Source organism: Rattus norvegicus, chromosome X (assembly GCF_021556685.1).
Source record: "Rattus norvegicus strain SHRSP/BbbUtx chromosome X, alternate assembly SHRSP_T2T, whole genome shotgun sequence".
Taxonomy (NCBI): Eukaryota; Metazoa; Chordata; class Mammalia; order Rodentia; family Muridae; genus Rattus; species Rattus norvegicus.
The window spans coordinates 41,721,728-41,738,405 of record NC_141554.1 but is presented as its reverse complement, the minus strand read 5'-3'; the positions used below and the strand labels follow the sequence as shown (position 1 = coordinate 41,738,405).

Sequence of the window (16,678 nt, the reverse complement as noted above, 5' to 3'; positions counted from 1 at the left end):
TTATGAACTTGTAATCAATATCCAAAGAAGAGGTATTTGCTTCATATTCTAATCCCAAGTATAAGAATAAATTGTTTAAAACTACAAAGGTGGGACTAGAGAAATGGCTCAGCAGTTAAGAGCACTGACTGCTCTTCCAGAGGTCCTGAGTCCAATTCCCAGCAACCACATGGTGGCTCACAACCATCTGTAATTGTGCCCTCTTCTGGTGTGTCTGAAGACAGCTGCAGTGTGCTCCTATGCATTAAATAAATAAATATTAAAACAATAAATAAAACTGCAAAGGTAGTGAATATCCATGTTGATTATTGCTTTAAAAATGTTCAGCTAGCCATGTGGAGAGGCCTATGAGTTTAGGAAGGAAATGAGATGCTCTACCTCATGCCACATGAGTAAGTCATCTCTTTCCACACTTTAAAAAGATTTACAGATTTATTTTATTTTATGTGTATGAATGTATCTCTCTCTATATTTTATATATTTATACTTCAATATAAATAATAGATATAAGGAAATTTTTATAAATACAATATCATTAATTTTTCAGATGTCTATGCCACCTTTGAAAAAAATTAACTTTATACTTGGTCCACAAGAAATCTTTAATACATTCAAACTGAAAAATATCTCATAGGACATTTTTCTTATATCAAAATCCAATAAGATTTGAAATAAATAGTAAAATATGATTAGAAAAATTTTTGTTCCATGGATTAAAATTCTTAGAAATTAACAGCTGGAGTCTTGGTAAGCAGTGAATCCAAGAAAAAAAATTAAAGCTTCATGTTTTACATGAGGGCTGAGGAGAAGGCTCCATGAGTAAGGTAGTTGTTAGGCAAGCATGAGGTTCTGAGTTTAAATTCCCAAACACCCATTAAAGATTGATGTGGTGGTAAGGGTATGCCACAACCAGACTAAACACTAGGAGACAGAGACACTAAAATAGTAAGTATAAGACACTTTGTAAGACCTCGTCTCAAACTACCATGTGGAAGGTAATAAAGACAGACACTACTGTCAACCTCTAGCCTCCATATATGCCAGCAGGAGTGCTCATGCAGGCATGCATGCATGCACCACACACAGACATATGCAGACATACAGCCACTCCCTCAGCCCACCCCCACAATCTAAAAAGAAAAGAAATCTTAAGTGTATACTGACCTCTTCTTAGTGTTAAGTATTTGAAGGCTATGACTTCAAAGCCAGGCAAGACTTATTTGGATATATATCTGGCTTGCCGGTTTAGGATTAGTCAAATTATTTTGCATAATCTAAGTTAGAACACATTTTAGTCATTAAATAATAAGGCAAGTAAGTCTCCTGTGGCATGAGTCTCTAGGCTCTTTAGGGTCCTGCTACTTAGATCTCTCTCAGTTCCTTTCAGAAAAGTAAAAATTCTTCACTCAGCTCTGGCAAACTCAGATTTGCACTGCAGTTAATAAGCAACACTTCATTTATGGCATGGATATTAAGCCAAAAATTACAGAAAATGCAGGGTAACGACAATTCTGAAAAGCACTCTGATGCTCTGCAAGGGATTTAAAACAAAAGTGCATAACATAATTGACTAGACACACACAAAAGTGAGACATTTTCCTATATTCTCACCTAGTTCCTATTGAAGCATTTATAATAGACATCTGAAATTTATTTCAACATCTCTGGACATTTCCCAAGGAATATCAAACAATAACGTCTGGACTTCAATTCCAATTATGTCACAACTTTCATTTTTACAGCCTCTGTTTTGAAGACGTACTCTCCTCAAAAAAAGAAATAGCTGTATCCCAGTGGCAGCATGAAGTATCCCAGTGATGTGGAATGCAGGATTAGATTATCTTCACTGTGGGAAAGTTATGGGCATGGGCTTAGGTGGAGCAATGAGGGGAAGGAAGGAAGAAAAGGAAAATGAGACAGCACAGATCCCAGTGGACAGCATCAGGATGATACCCACAGGGTTACAAGTTAATTAGCTGCTTTGTGTCCATGACCAACTCCTTTTCAGCTGCAGGAGCACCACTCTCAGTGCCAGTTTAACAAACTCATTCACTAATACTCGATCTACAATTTCAGGCTTTCCAATCAATGAAGAAAAATGTCTTGTAATGTTGGCAAGGCTGAGGCTCTAAATGAAGTATTTCAAATTGGTCACTCCAATTAAGCAAAAGTAGCTGATTAGAGGTAACCTTTTCAGAAAATAAAATCTAAAAACAGGACCTAACTAATGATATGTAAATTGCTTCACTTGATGATAAAATTACATTTGAAGACATATAAAGTGGAGGTGCCCTTTTAGCAAAGGTCTGTTGTGGTTAAGAGTGTGGTACCTAAAGGGGAAAAAAATTCCCAAGCCAGATGGGTTTGAGTGGGCTGAAAGTATATCAGAGTTAATGTACTAAATGACAAAAATTAAGGATGGCCAAATACTAAACAAACAAAAAACTAGCAACAATTCCTCAAAAGCAACCATTGCTCTGAAACCCCAAATTTATTGCAGTCTATCACAGAGAACTATGTAACAGAATCTGCCTCGCCCTTCAACATGGTCCTTCACGATTTGGGCCCTTATTAAATTATCAAATATCCTTAAAAGGTTTGTCAAAACTACCGTCCCCTAACCTAGGCATTGTAGTCATTTTTGAAATCTCAAGAGTACCAAGAATCTGAAAGGATAAAGGTCTTGAGTTCAAGGCTAGCCTTGGCTATATAGTGAGCCTGTCTCATGATAAAATAATAATAATGATAATAATAATAATGATGATGATGGTGATGATGATGATGAAATCAGGCATGATGCCACATACCTGGAATGCTAGCATTTGGGAAGTTGAGGGAGAACTGCTGCAAGTTGGAGTTCAAACTTGGTTTCATAAAAAGATCTTGTCTGAGACACAAAAGCCTAGTCTCTCCATCCATAAAGTCTTCAATGAAATTGGTGTCCCACCAGTAAGTTCCCTTAAAGCTCCAAATTCCAATCATAATACATATTTTCTCAAATATCTTTTCTTCATTGTGTTACCCACTTTCATCCCTGTGCTAGGAACTGATCCCAGCACAAAAATCAAACGTTTTATCAATCAAACTTCCCAGTAAACTGTATCTGTCAGGGCAATAATTTCCTCTGAGTCATATCATACTGCTAAGTTTTAGCATATTATCTCATTCATAGATGACATTAAATATATATGGAATGAATGATCCCCATAGTAGATCTTTGTAGGTTGCTCTAGTTTTTACATGGTAATTATGTCTTTAGGACACAGAGACCAAATAAAAAGCTTACTAGGTGAACAAATTAGCCGAAAGAGTCATTTTGGGTATGATTAGTTATAATACTTCACCCTGTAATACTACTTCTCAAGGGGATGAAGCTAGCATCACAAGTTCCATGAATACCTAGGCTCTGGAGCATGTCTACTGCTTACCTGAGCATTTTATTAAGACCCTGTCTCAAAGTTCTTATACAAAACAAAACAAAGGATTGAGGATATAGCTCAGAGGTAAAGTGCCTGCTTAACACGTGGGAGGCCCTAGGTTCAATTCCCTGTACTATAAAACAAGTTCTGAGTCAAACCTACCATTTGGAAAAGACAAGTAAAACAATTAGGAATATCAGTGATGGTACTGCCTCTCAGATGTGGTTGACCTGGGCCAAGCTTGGGCATATAGTCCTGCTCATATTATAAAGAGGAACCGATAAGAAAGAAAGTATATAACAAAATGCCAACTGAGAGGTGAATAAGAAATTTTTGTGAAGGAAAAGCTTCTGGTTGTTTTAAGGTTGAGGGAGAAGAAAATATTAGCTGTAGTTAGGACATAAATACTGGGGATAGAATTGAACAGCCCAGAGGGGTCCAGGACTCCAAAAGAAGACTTACAAAAAACAGAGTCAAGTAGCCTGGGACCACTGGGACTCACAGAAACTGAAGCACCAACCAAAGAGTGTGCAGGGTCTGGACCTAGCCATGCTCCCTCACATTTATAGCAGATGGGCAGCTTGGTCTTTGTGTGGGTTCCCTAACAATGGGAACAGAGACTATCTCTGACTCTGTTGCCTACTATTGGATCCCCTTTCCCTACCTGGACAGCCTGGTTGGGCCTCAGTGGGAGAGGAGGTGCTTAGTCATGCTGGGACTAGATGTCCCAGGGTGTGGTGGGATTCATAGGGTGGGATTTGGAGGAGAAGAGGGATAGGGAGCTTTAATCAGGACGTAAAGTGAATAAATAAATTAATTAATGGAAAAAAGACATGTGTTGGGCATATCTAGCTTTAATTTTTTTTAATTTCCAACAAGATACAGTTGGCCAAACTGCTCCCCCAAAATTCAAATTTTGTTTCCATTAAACCATAATAATTAAACAAACTATGACTACTAAGCTAGTTCTAAACAAGCTTTGAAGATCAAGGTTCCCACCAACATGACTCAACTCATAGCTCTTGTCCTTGAGCTGAAGTGAATCACTGACCTGCACTGGGCTGGGACTCAGTGAGCTGCTGCTGCATTGATTGAGAACAGAATATTAATTCAATTTAAGACCTTCTAGAGTTTAATGAAAATGAAGGCAGAACATACCCAAACTTATAGGATACAATGAAAGCAGTGCTAAGAGGAAAGTTAATAGAACTAAGGAGTGCCTTCATAAAGAAGTTTGAGAGATCTCAGACTAGCAATGTGACAGCTCACCTCAAAGCTTTAGACCAAATAGAAGCAAACATACTCAAGAGCAATACAAGGTAGGAAATAATCAAATTCAGGGCTAAAATCAACCAATTAGAAACAAAGAGAATGATATGAAAAATCAACAAAACCAAGAGGTGGTTCTTTGAGAAAATCAACAAGACATACCCTCAGCCAAACTAAAAGGCACACAGAAAGAATATCCTAATTTTAAAAATCAGAAATGAAAATGGAGGACATAACAACAGACACCGAAGAAATTCTAGGAATCATTAAATCTTACTTCATAAGCATGCACTCCACAAAAATGGGAAATTTAAACTAAATAAATCAAGATCAGGAAAACAATCTAAATAGACCGATAACAATCTAAGGAAATAGAGGTTGTCATTAAAGCTTCCCAACCAAGAAAAGCCTAGGAACAGATGGTTTAGTGGAAAATTCTATTACATTTTCAAAGAAGAGCTAATACTAATACTTCTCAAGTTATTCTACAAAATACAAACAGAAAGAACATTGCTAAATTCATTTTGCAAGGCCATAGTCATCCTGATAAACCACACAAAGACTCAAAGAAAGAACCAATTTCCCCTATGAACATTGATGCAAAAATATTCAATAAAATACTCACAAACCAAACCCAAGAACACAACAAAAACATCATCCACCATAATCAAGTAGGTTTCATCCCAGGGATGCAGGGATGGTTCAACATAAGAAAATCCATTAATGTAATCCACCACATAAAGAAACTGGAACAAAAAAAAAAAACATGATCATCTCATTAGATGCTGAAAAAGCCTTTGACAAAATCCAATGCCCATTCAAGATATAGTCTTGGAGAGTTCAGGGATATTAGGCACATATCTAAACACAATAAAGTAGCTATAAAGCAGACTGAGAGCCAACATCAAATTAAATGGGAAGAAAATTAAATGAATTCCACAAAAATTAAGGACAAGACAAGGCTGTCTACTTGCTCTATGTCTATTTAATATAGTACTTGAAGGTTCAGGTACAGCAATAAAGTGGTCAAAGGGATACAAATTGAAAAGGAAGAAGTCAAAGTATTGTATTTGCATATGATATGATAGGTATATGTAAATGACCCCCAAAACTCTACCAGAGAACTTCTACAGCTGACAAACACCTTCAGTAAATTAGGTGGATACAAAATTAACTCAAAAAGAAAATAGCGCTCCAATATACAAATAATAAACAGAATGAGAAAGAAATCAAAGAAATAACAGCCTTCACAATACCCACAAATAATATAAAACATCTTGGAATAACTCTAGCCAAGCAAGTAAAAGACCCATCTGACAATTTCAGATCTTTGAAGAAAGAAATTGAAGATTTTAGAAGATACAAAGATCTCCCATGCTCGAGGACCAGTAGGATTATCATAGTGAAAATAGTCATCTTACCAAAAGCAATTTACTGATTTAATGCAATTCCCATAAAAATTGCAACACAATTCTTTACAGACCTTGAAAGAATAATACTCACCTTCATATGAAAAAGCAAAAATCCTAGGATAGCTAAAACAATCCTGTATAATAAAAGAACTTCATGAGGTATCGCCATCCCTGATTTCAGGGTGAACTATAGAGCGATAGTAATAAAAACAACTGCATGGAACTGGCATTAAAACAGAGAGGTTGATCAATGGAATCAAATAGAAGACCCAGAAGTAAATCTACATACCTATGGAAACTGGTTTTTTTATGAAGAAGTCCAAACTACACAATGGAAAAAAAAGAAAGAATCTTCAACAAATGTTGCTGGTCTAATTAGATGTCTGTGTGTAGAAGAATACAGACAGATTCATATTTATCAGTCTGCATAAAACACAAGTCCAAGTAAATGAAAAACTTCAACATTAAACCAGATACACTAAATCTAATAGAAGAAAAAGTGGGGAATAGCCTTGAAGGTATTGGTACAAGAAACAACATCCTGAGCAGAGTAACACAGGTACAGACACTAAGATCAACAATTAATAAATGGGACCCCATAAAACGGAAAAGCTTCTGTTAGGCAAAGGACACTGTCAATGGGATTAAATGGCAGCCTACAAATTAGGAAAATATCCTCACCAAACCTATACCCGACAGAGGGCTGATATCCAAAATATATAAAGAACTCAAAAAATTAGACATCAACAAACTAAATAACCCAGTTCAAAATGGAGTGCAGAGCTAAACAGAGAATTCTCAACAGAGGAATCTTAAATGTGTGAGAAGCACTTAGAAATGCTCAAAATCCTTAGTCACAAGAGAGATGGAAATCAAAACAACTCTGAGAGTCCATCTTATATCAGTCAGAATCGTTAGATACAAGCTCAAGCGACAGCCTCCACTGCTGGTAGGAGTGCAAGCGTGTGCAACCACTCTGGAAATCAATCTGGTGGTTTCTCAGAAAATTGGGAATCATTCTAAGGAGCCAGCTATACTATTTCTGGACATATACCCAAAAGACGCTCCACCAGACCACAAGGGCATTTGCTCAACTATGTTCATAGCAGCTTTAATCAAAATAGCCAAAAACTAGAAACAACCTAGATGCCCCTCAACCAAAAAATGGATAAGGAGAATTTACACAATGGGGGTACTACTGGGTCATTCAAAACAATGACATCATGAAATTAGCAGGTAAATGGGGGAAACAGGAAGAGATCGTCCTGAATGTTGTAACCTAGACCCAGAAAGACAAATATGGTATATACTCACTTCTAAGTGTATATTAGTCATAAAGTATAACATAATCATGTTACAAACTACAGAGCCAAAGAAGATAAGTAACAAGGAGGCCCTAAGGGAGGATCTTTAAATATCACTGAGACAGGGCAATAGATTAGACATGAGGGGTGGATGGAGGGAGGGGACCAGATAGGAGAGGGGGTGGGGATGGAAACAGAGAGATAGGGTGATGGGAGGGAGTATTGGGAGAAACAACTGGATTGTGGAGGATGGCAGGAGAATCTTTGAGCCGAGCTAAAATCCTAGGACAACGGAAACTCCCAGGAATCTCTGAGGGTGACCCTAGCTAAGACTCCTAGCAAGGAGGGATATGGAACCTAAACTGAACATCTCGTGTGACAAGACAAGACTTCCAATGAAGGGATTGGGACAGTAAACCAGCCACAAAACCTTAGGCCCACAATTTGTCCTGTCTGTAAGATATGCAGGGATAAAAGACGGAGCAAACTTTGAGGGAAGGGCCAACAAATAATTGGCCCAGCCTAATACCCATACCATGAGAGGGAGCTCACCCCTGACACTATTAATGATATTCTGCTATACTTGTAGACACTAGCCTAGCATAACTTTTATCAGAAAGCCTTCACCCAGTACCTGATGGAAACTGAGGCAGAGACTCACAACCAAACATTAGGCAGAGTTAGGGGAATCGTGTGGAAGACGGGAAACAGAGATCGGAAGAGGCAGAAAAGTCAAGGACACCATAAGAAAACCAACCAAACCAACTGATCTGGACCCGTGCTGACTCAGAGTCTGAAGTGCCAATCAAAGAGCACGCATGGGATAGAGGTAGGCCCTCTGCATATATGTAACAGTTGTGCTTCTGGGTATTCGTGTGGGACTCCTAAACCAGGAGCAGGGCTGTCTCTGACTCCATTGCCTGCCTTTAGATCCCTTTCCCCTATGTGGACTGCCTTGTCCAGACTTAATAGAAGATGCGCCAAGGCAGGTTGGTATGCCTGGGAGTCCTCCCTCTTTCTGAGGAGAAGAGGAGGAGGAGAGGTAAAGTGAGAGGGAGGGACTGGGAGGAGCAGAGGGAGGAGAAGCTGTGATCAAGATATAAAGTAGATAAATAACTGAATTACTAAACAAAAATTCAGTTAGTACAAATTCCTTTAAAATAATGTGAGGCCTGGCATGGTGGCACGTGATTTTAGTTATCGCACTAAGGAGACAGAGGCAGGGGCATGGATGGCTGTGAGTGTATGACAAGCCTAGTCTATATAGTGAGTTCCAAGCCAAACAGTGCAACATAATGAGATCCTGTCTCAGTGTGGTGCTGGTGCTGGTGCTGGTGCTGGTGCTGGTGCTGGTGCTGGTGCTGGTGCTGGTGCTGGTGCTGGTGCTGGTGCTGGTGCTGGTACTGGTATAAGCTGGGCATTGTGAGTCATACTTCTAACCTCAGCCCTAGGGAGGATAATAAAGGAGAAATATCCTGGGTATTAGGAAAGCCTGGACTTGAGGGCAGAGCCTGGGTTATATAGCAAGATCCTGTGTGTGTGTGTGTGTGTGTGTGTGTGTGTGTGTGTGTGTGTGTGTGAGTGTGTTTGGTGTGGTGTGGTTTCAGCACTTTTTCTTGTGTCATTGCTGAAAATACTAATGATATTCATGACCTACCTTCACTGTCTTATCATAGTTATTCTTGTTTTCCTTTTAAAAGTAAAGGTTATTGTGTACATTGCAGATATATAACATGGTGTTACAGGATGCATACAAAGACAAAGAAAGCAACCCCAGAAAACCTATCATCTCACACAGCCACTCATATATATATATATATATATATATATATATATATATGCATATATGTGTGTGTGTGTGTGTGTGTGTGTGTGTGTTGGCACTCATTCCTAAAATCTACCCATTTAGCACGAATCCCAGACACAGTAAGTAACTGAGCACAGTAGGTTCACAGCTTGGTAATCATGAAACCAAAAGAAGCATGGCAAGAAATGAAAGTGAGGAAAGTCTTTTCCCCTGGCAGTAGGTAAGGGATCACCAGAGTTGTTTTGTTCCCCAAGCAGCATCTTCTTCCAATGAAAGTAGCATACGGGTTTTACATAGGAAAGCTCGTTAAGGGTGGGCATGTCCCTGGGAACACTCAATCAGGAAGTATATATCTGAGCATGTCCACCTTAAGACGGGAAGACAATAGACGTATGTTTGAGCATGCTCAGCTCAGGGTCATGAAGCATGCATTTAAAAGGTTAAAATGGTGGATCAGGACACTTTGGGGCATGTTCCACTGCATTATAATGATAGCTAGAAGGAAAGCATCTGGGTATGCTTACTGTCCACAAAGGTTTCAGTTTCAGAAAGGAAAGGACACTTTGAAAATGCATTAAGACAGGAGTTTGTCCCTGAAGGTACCTAAGTCACTCAGCAGCCAATAAGTACAACTTTATTAATGCAACCCTCATGTTGTACGGTTTCTCAAAGTGAAATCTTGCCATCTTCAATGGTCCTTCCCTCAACCCCCCCCCATTAAGTCATGCAAGTGATGTGAATGGTTTTTTCCATGCCCAATCTGCATGTGTGTTACTTTCTCACCTTGAATGTGGTCAAATCGAACCCATTGCACTTATACACTACTCTCAAATATTCCCCTTACTTCCTTCTACCCCAGCCCCTGCCAGGGTAGCTTCCTTCTCTTTACTGCAGGGCCCTGAATAACGTCACTGGAGAACTCTTGAGATGTTTCTAGTTTCCATTCAATGCTCTATTTTCACCTTTAGTTCTTTTTATGATGCTGCCTACCGCCCACCTCCTCCTGTTCAGTCTTTACATTAGCACCTTCCAGTTTTACATGTTCCATGTCACTTTGCCAGTGCAATTAAAGAACTGTGTCAGAATACTCTGTCCTGATCCCTCTACTCCAGGACTCAATCTCTGATCATACCTTAGTATCTTTAGCTCCTCCTTAAAAAGGTTTCGTTTCCAAATCGCTTGGAGTGTAGTGACCACTGTCCCCATTTAACTTTTTCAGCCACTTTCCTTTTCAAGTGTTTTCCACAGTCTCTAGGTAAAGACTTACCAAACTGTTTTGGTACTACTTTGGTCCATATTCCATTCTCACCAATGGCAGGACTGGAATTTTGAACATTCAGTGTGGTAAGCTGTACAAATATATCTCATTGGACAACTTGAGACTTCATTTAAGCATTCCACCCTTCTTCTCCCACGCCTTTCCAACTTGGCCAGAGGAATCCCCATGTCGTGATAAGTAAACTCCCTCTACTTAACCTCATCGAGAAAGAATTCTCTCCACAAATGTAGACCTCCCATGAGGATGCTGGTGACCCCTGACTCCTGTGTCACTACTCTGGAAGAAAGGAATCTATTCCTGCAAGAATAAACACTTCAGGGACAGGGTAGTGGGAGGTCTGACACTTGGCCTTCCTCCTTTCAGACCGAGGACATCTGACAAAATGTCTTTCTCAGCTCCTTAGCTCTAGGTCCAAGGGTCAACTCATCCAACACATACATTTTCCTTGTACTTGCACTCCCTGTTGCTGATACTCTTTTACTCATCCTTGTAGTTTACCTTCCGGATTCTATCTCAGACTCTCATATCGCCAGCTACTCCCTGACCCTAGTGTACGTTCTAATCCTTCAATCCTCCAATTCTTCCCATACTATCTTCTCTTCCTTCTCTAGCTTGACTCCTATGGCTGTATATAGAAGTTCTCTTTACTAACTCCCTCAGCTCCCTACCAGTAAGGCATGTCTGGAATTCTTATACCAACCAACTGCCTGGGGAGCTTCCAACTTCCTCCGAACACATTCCCTAGCTCTGGACCTTGGTTAGGCTGCTTGAAGTGTCATTCAAATCCCCTCCAAAATGACTTCCTTCTAACTTGGCCCATCCCATTTTCTTCCAAGTTGCCATTACGGATAAATGAAACAAAACCTTACATTTCTGTCATAATGTAGATCCTTAAAATGCTTTTGAATGAGAGAGAGAGAGAGAGAGAGAGAGAGAGAGAGAGAGACAGAGACAGAGACAGAGAGACAGAGACAGAGACAGACAGAGACAGACAGAGAGACAGAGACAGAGAGAGAAAGAACATGAGCACTTGAAGATGTGTTGCTAGAGACATGGAAAGGATCTTGAAGAAATAGGGGGAGGAAGAATATCATTGAGAAAACTCTTTAAATAAAAATAGAGTAAGTAGTAAAAATTAAAAATGTTCTTGGATAATTATATCACTCAATCCATAAGACAATGTATGGAGTGGAAGCCCAAGATAATATTGAAGCTGGAAAACAAATTGTGGTTAATTTTTGCTAGTCATGAGTATGTTTGATAGATGGACAATAAATGCATTAATCAAAAGAGACGTGTAGAAGACCAGTGTTAAATGACAGCACGAGGACCCCAGAATCAGTTTTCTAGATGTCATCCTTCTAGAAGCAAACATTCACGTAGCAACTGTTGGCTCAGAGAGAAAAATGAATCCAGTCAAAGAGACACAGATCAAGTCCGTGCCAGCCATGCTGTTTTGTGCAAAAGATGAAGCACTGGCAGAGTAGCTGAGCTCTGAGCTGCTAGAGCAAGGTAGACGTTTATTAAAGCAATCTCCTTTCACACCAATTAGCGTGTGATAAAAGGGAAAACTCATTATAGAACACATTAATTTCCAAGCAAAATAAAACAGACCACATTCCTCTTCATGCTGTGCCATCTCAACCTTTATGACGTAATGAAGACAGGCGTGCACACATTCTAACTGATATACAGATAGCCTGTGTTGAACAAAGAATCTAATTACATTTAAAAAAAAACCAATTCTTATGAGATGTGCTGGAAAATAATAGATGTGTTTCTATAAATCATTGAGCTTCTAAGATAAAAACTGTCATATCACATTTATATTTGTGTGTATAGATGTGTACAAAACTAATATTGTTATCTGCTCTAGGACTGCCCTCACCCAACAAAAGCACAAATAGTTAGGAAAACAAGCATTTACCTTATAGAAAATTAACATAAGATCATCCAGTTTCCCATGCAAATCACCTGAAACATAAATGAAAACTCAGTAGTCAGTAGGAACCAAGATGCAATGCTTATTTTGTTATAGAATTTTAAATCTCAAGTACCTTAGGTATGCTCATGTGCTTAGGATTTCCACTTTATGTTCATGATACTAATTCAAAATGCATTTTGCTTCCCTGGACTCTTTCTTTCCCTCCCATGGTACACAAGGGGTGGGTACAGCAACTGGAAGCGTTTGATCTAGGCATTTATTTATTGTGAGTTAAGCTCTATACTAAGAATTTTACATTTAATTTTTTTCTTCAATCCTTTACAACCACTCATTGAGTAGCATTGTTTTCATTCTTCTATTTCAAATGAGACTCAGAATAATTAAAAAACATATGCAATCACCCTGCCACCAAAATGTGAGCTAGAATTCAAACCTAACATCCTCTCATCTCAAGACATTTCCTCTGTAGTGTCTACATCTTAATGCCCAGGAGAGCAGCAAAAATAGCTATCCCAGGAAGCATTGACTCTCCAAGGACCTACCATAGTATCTAGGCAACTAGGCATTCAATGCATGCATTTAATCACTAAATCCAAAGCCATTCATTTGTTGGGTTTGCTTTATTTTACTTCTAATTTTAAAGGTTTAAAATCATAACAAGATAGTTGAGATACTTTTTGATGAGATGGCTATGAGGAAAAAAACCAAAAGTCAACTAACGGAAGCTATTAAATATAAGACTCATTAATGAAAAAATAAATGACCATATGAATATTCAAAATTTCTATTTGGATAAATATTTTTAGGTAAAATGTTTATCTTTTATTCTGCTCAAAATTTGTATTCAACTTAATTACCATATAATTTAATTTAAGAATACTTTTTTCTCAGTTTATCTTGAATCCCATAAACAAATTACATTAGAAATAACAAGTCCTATATCACTAACACTTTTTATAAAATTGCCAGAATATTAAAAATAAGATAAAGGGCATATTGATGTTAGTGGATACTTAAATGGCTCACTCCAAAAATTAAAAAATAAATATTTAATATATCTTGCCAATTAGTTTGCTTTCTTAATTTTCTTCAGAGTGATTTACCTATTAAAAATATAAGTATACTAGCCATGGAGATGATTCAGTAATTAAAGTGTTTGCTATTCAAGAAAACCTTTGCTCAGATCTTTATCAACCATGTAAAAAACAAGATCCACTGATCCCCATCTGTACCCTCAATACTGAAGGCAACAGAGACAGGATCACTGGCGTCCATCCTTGCCAATCAGTGAGCTCTAGGTTTAGTGAGAGACCCTGTCTCACAAAGTAAAGTGGACAGCAATGGAGAAAGACATCCATTACTGATATTCTCTACATACATGCAGACATCTTCACACACACACCACCACCACCATCACAACCACCACGACTTCCATTACCACATGTACAAAAAGTGTGAATATGAAAGATTAGAATAGCTGGCATGCTAAAATATTGCTTCAGCATATTGGCTTTTCTCTTTACCAAAGGGGCTATGTGGAGAAAAATATCTGGAAATAAATGTCCCAAATGTAGGGTGCCTTGAATGAATCTGTCTATTCTGTACAGACAAGTGCAAAGATGGCACCCTCCCTAATCTGAAATATAGAAGACCTCATTTTTAATGCAACCCTATTATTGTCTGGCTGAGTAAGCCAGGGTACAGCGTACCATGTAGAAATGCATTAGCAACATTATGTATTTTTCTCTGAACCTCTATTTTATCCATAAGAGGAAGATATGGGGGCTTTGAATATAGTTCAATAATAGAGTGCTTGCATAGTAGGGGCAAGCCCCTGGGTTTGATCCTTAGCATGCAGAAAAAAATAAAACCTTAGCTCTTATTAAAAGGACCAGAACATCTCAGTAAGGATTTTTCAGTTCTCATATTGTAGAATTCTAGGACTGCCATGTCCTCTAATTCATTTCTTCTTTTAGGGTGCAGCAGTACACATCTGTAACCTCAATGCAGATAGATCTGCAATAGCAACTGGGGGGCTAATAGAGATGCAGATCCTAACATCTGTTTTTGACTGTTAATGTACACGTGGGTAGAAAACCTAGCCCCTGGCTTTGGAGGCTTCACAGGTTGGCATGGTTTCCTGAGCCTTATGACCCAGTGTTCTTTATTTCCATCAAAAGCAAAGCCTGCTGTAGCTTTGAATAAAAGGTCCTTATGCTAAGGTATATTATTGTCTAGAGTAATCTGGTGGCCTGATTCAGTTGAAATTAAACCATTAGAGACTCTTCAAAAAAACCTGAGTCAGCCCAATGTCATGAGATATGCACTGCTAGATCAAGTCCCTGTCACCACTATGAGATGCTGGGAATGGAAAGGGTTTAATTAGATTGTCAAATCCACTTCTACCTGCCAGAGTAAGAGAACGTGGGCTAAAAACTGATTTGGAAAATAACAACCACTGTTTTGTAACCTAAAGGCTTAATTAGAAGTTAGGGAATTGCTGTTCCTTCCATGCACCCCACTCCCAGACATTGTAAGCATGCTGAGCACCAACTGTGATGAATTTCAATGTGTACTGTTTCTAGAAGCAATATCCTGCCAGGCTGGCCTATAAGATAACAAAATCTCAAATCTTATTATTTAGAAGAACAAGAAACAGATTTTGGGGACATTCCCACTCCTTTAAAAGCTGCAAAGACCAGTTGGAAAATCTAAGGCAGCAGCCAAGGGCAGAAAAGAATTTAATCTCCACCCGCCTTGGGTGTTTCTCTTTCCAGTACAAGTGGCAGGCACACAGAGGCCCACCTGGAGAAAAGCGCCATGAAATAGAGATGATGAGAGCCAGTCAGAGGCCAAAGAACACTTATTCTCCCCATCAGTGGCTCTCCATATTAAAATGCTAGCTGCCTTTAGAAAAAGCTACAAGAGTTCTTTAATTTCTCACATAATTAATTCCTGCCAGCTGGCATGCAAAACAAAGACAAGATGGGGAACAGTATTATCATGATAGATAATTCTATATTAACATTTTCCCCTCAACACAATCCAATTTACATAGTTTTCAAGTTAGGCAGATGATACAGGACCAAGAGGCTCCTAAATATTAATGTGACAACTCTCTTCTGAAAACTTACCACAGATTGTTATTTCTTTGGCGGGAAAGGTTTGTATGCGAGTGAAATTCGGCATCTGCTTCAGGATTTTCCTGGCTTCAAATAGCACCTCTAAGACATAGTGAGCATGAAGTGTCTGTGAGAGCAAGCAGAGGGGATGAAGATAATGAACTAGAAAGGCATGACCATGTCAGAAACTGGAAAAATGAAACAAATGTACTCACTTTAGGTTGCTATATTTCAGGATAATCTTTAAATTATTCTTAAATAGATTATTCTTAATGTGTAGTACATAAAAAAATCCTCAGGAGATATTTGCAATGAAATGAATGAGTGGTTCCTAAAATTCTTTAGACTTGTCTTCTTCTTTGACATTATCCATTTGCTTACAATATTTCTGATTATTCTCGGTCCTTAGAACCCACCAGGTGTAATGGTATGGAGTTTGGGGACATCAATTGTCCAAAGAAAATGTTCAGATAAAAGCAAAACAAGAAGAATCATTTAAAAGAGGGGGGAGGAGGAAGCAAAGCAAGGAAGGAACCAGAAAAGTCTGTGGACAAGGAGTAGCTTTTTGTTGAGATGCCCTGCTACTTGCAACTGAAAGTGGGTGTTGTTGAGCTCAGAGACCTCACATGGGAGCCACACAGGCTCCAGAGCCTCCTAAGTCTGGCTCTAGAATCTGGTGTACTGAATGCTCAGGACAGAAAGACATAGTGAAAAGATTCCAAACTCAGAATACTTGCATCACCCCTATTGATGACTACCTCACCTCTCCTCCAGTTACAGCACGGATGAGGCCATTGTTGCCTTCAGATTTATTCTGTTTTCTCCCTTAAACTTTAAAAAAGTCCAATGCATCTCTTCTCTCATTTTTAAATTAAGAAACTTTCTAAACATAAACCCCAGAAAGAAAACATTAACAAGTATGGGATTATCACAGAAACCCAACTGATACAACATAGCTTTAAGGATCAGGCTGACTTAGAACCGGGATGTCCAAGATGGTGCTCATTTGCAATACGAGACAGCAGAGTACTTGAAATGGAGGCTAGATAGAATTGAGATGTGCTGCAAGAACAAAATTCACTCTGAATTTCAAAGACTTGGTAGAAAAAAACAAAATGTCT

General features: G+C 38.7%; 1 protein-coding gene across 7 annotated transcripts in view; it reads right to left on the bottom strand.

Moving 5' to 3' along the window:
* Positions 1 to 16,678, bottom strand: part of Ppef1 (protein phosphatase with EF-hand domain 1) — a 153,317-nt gene that overhangs the window by 34,439 nt on the left and 102,200 nt on the right. For all 7 annotated transcript variants that reach the window (XM_087600180.1, XM_087600181.1, NM_001434223.1 and 4 more), the window contains 2 exons: positions 15,570 to 15,684; positions 12,418 to 12,464 (listed from right to left, as the gene is read on the bottom strand). In XM_087600180.1, the coding sequence (XP_087456306.1) occupies positions 12,418 to 12,464; positions 15,570 to 15,684 (162 nt within the window). The remainder of the gene's footprint in view (positions 1 to 12,417; positions 12,465 to 15,569; positions 15,685 to 16,678) is intronic.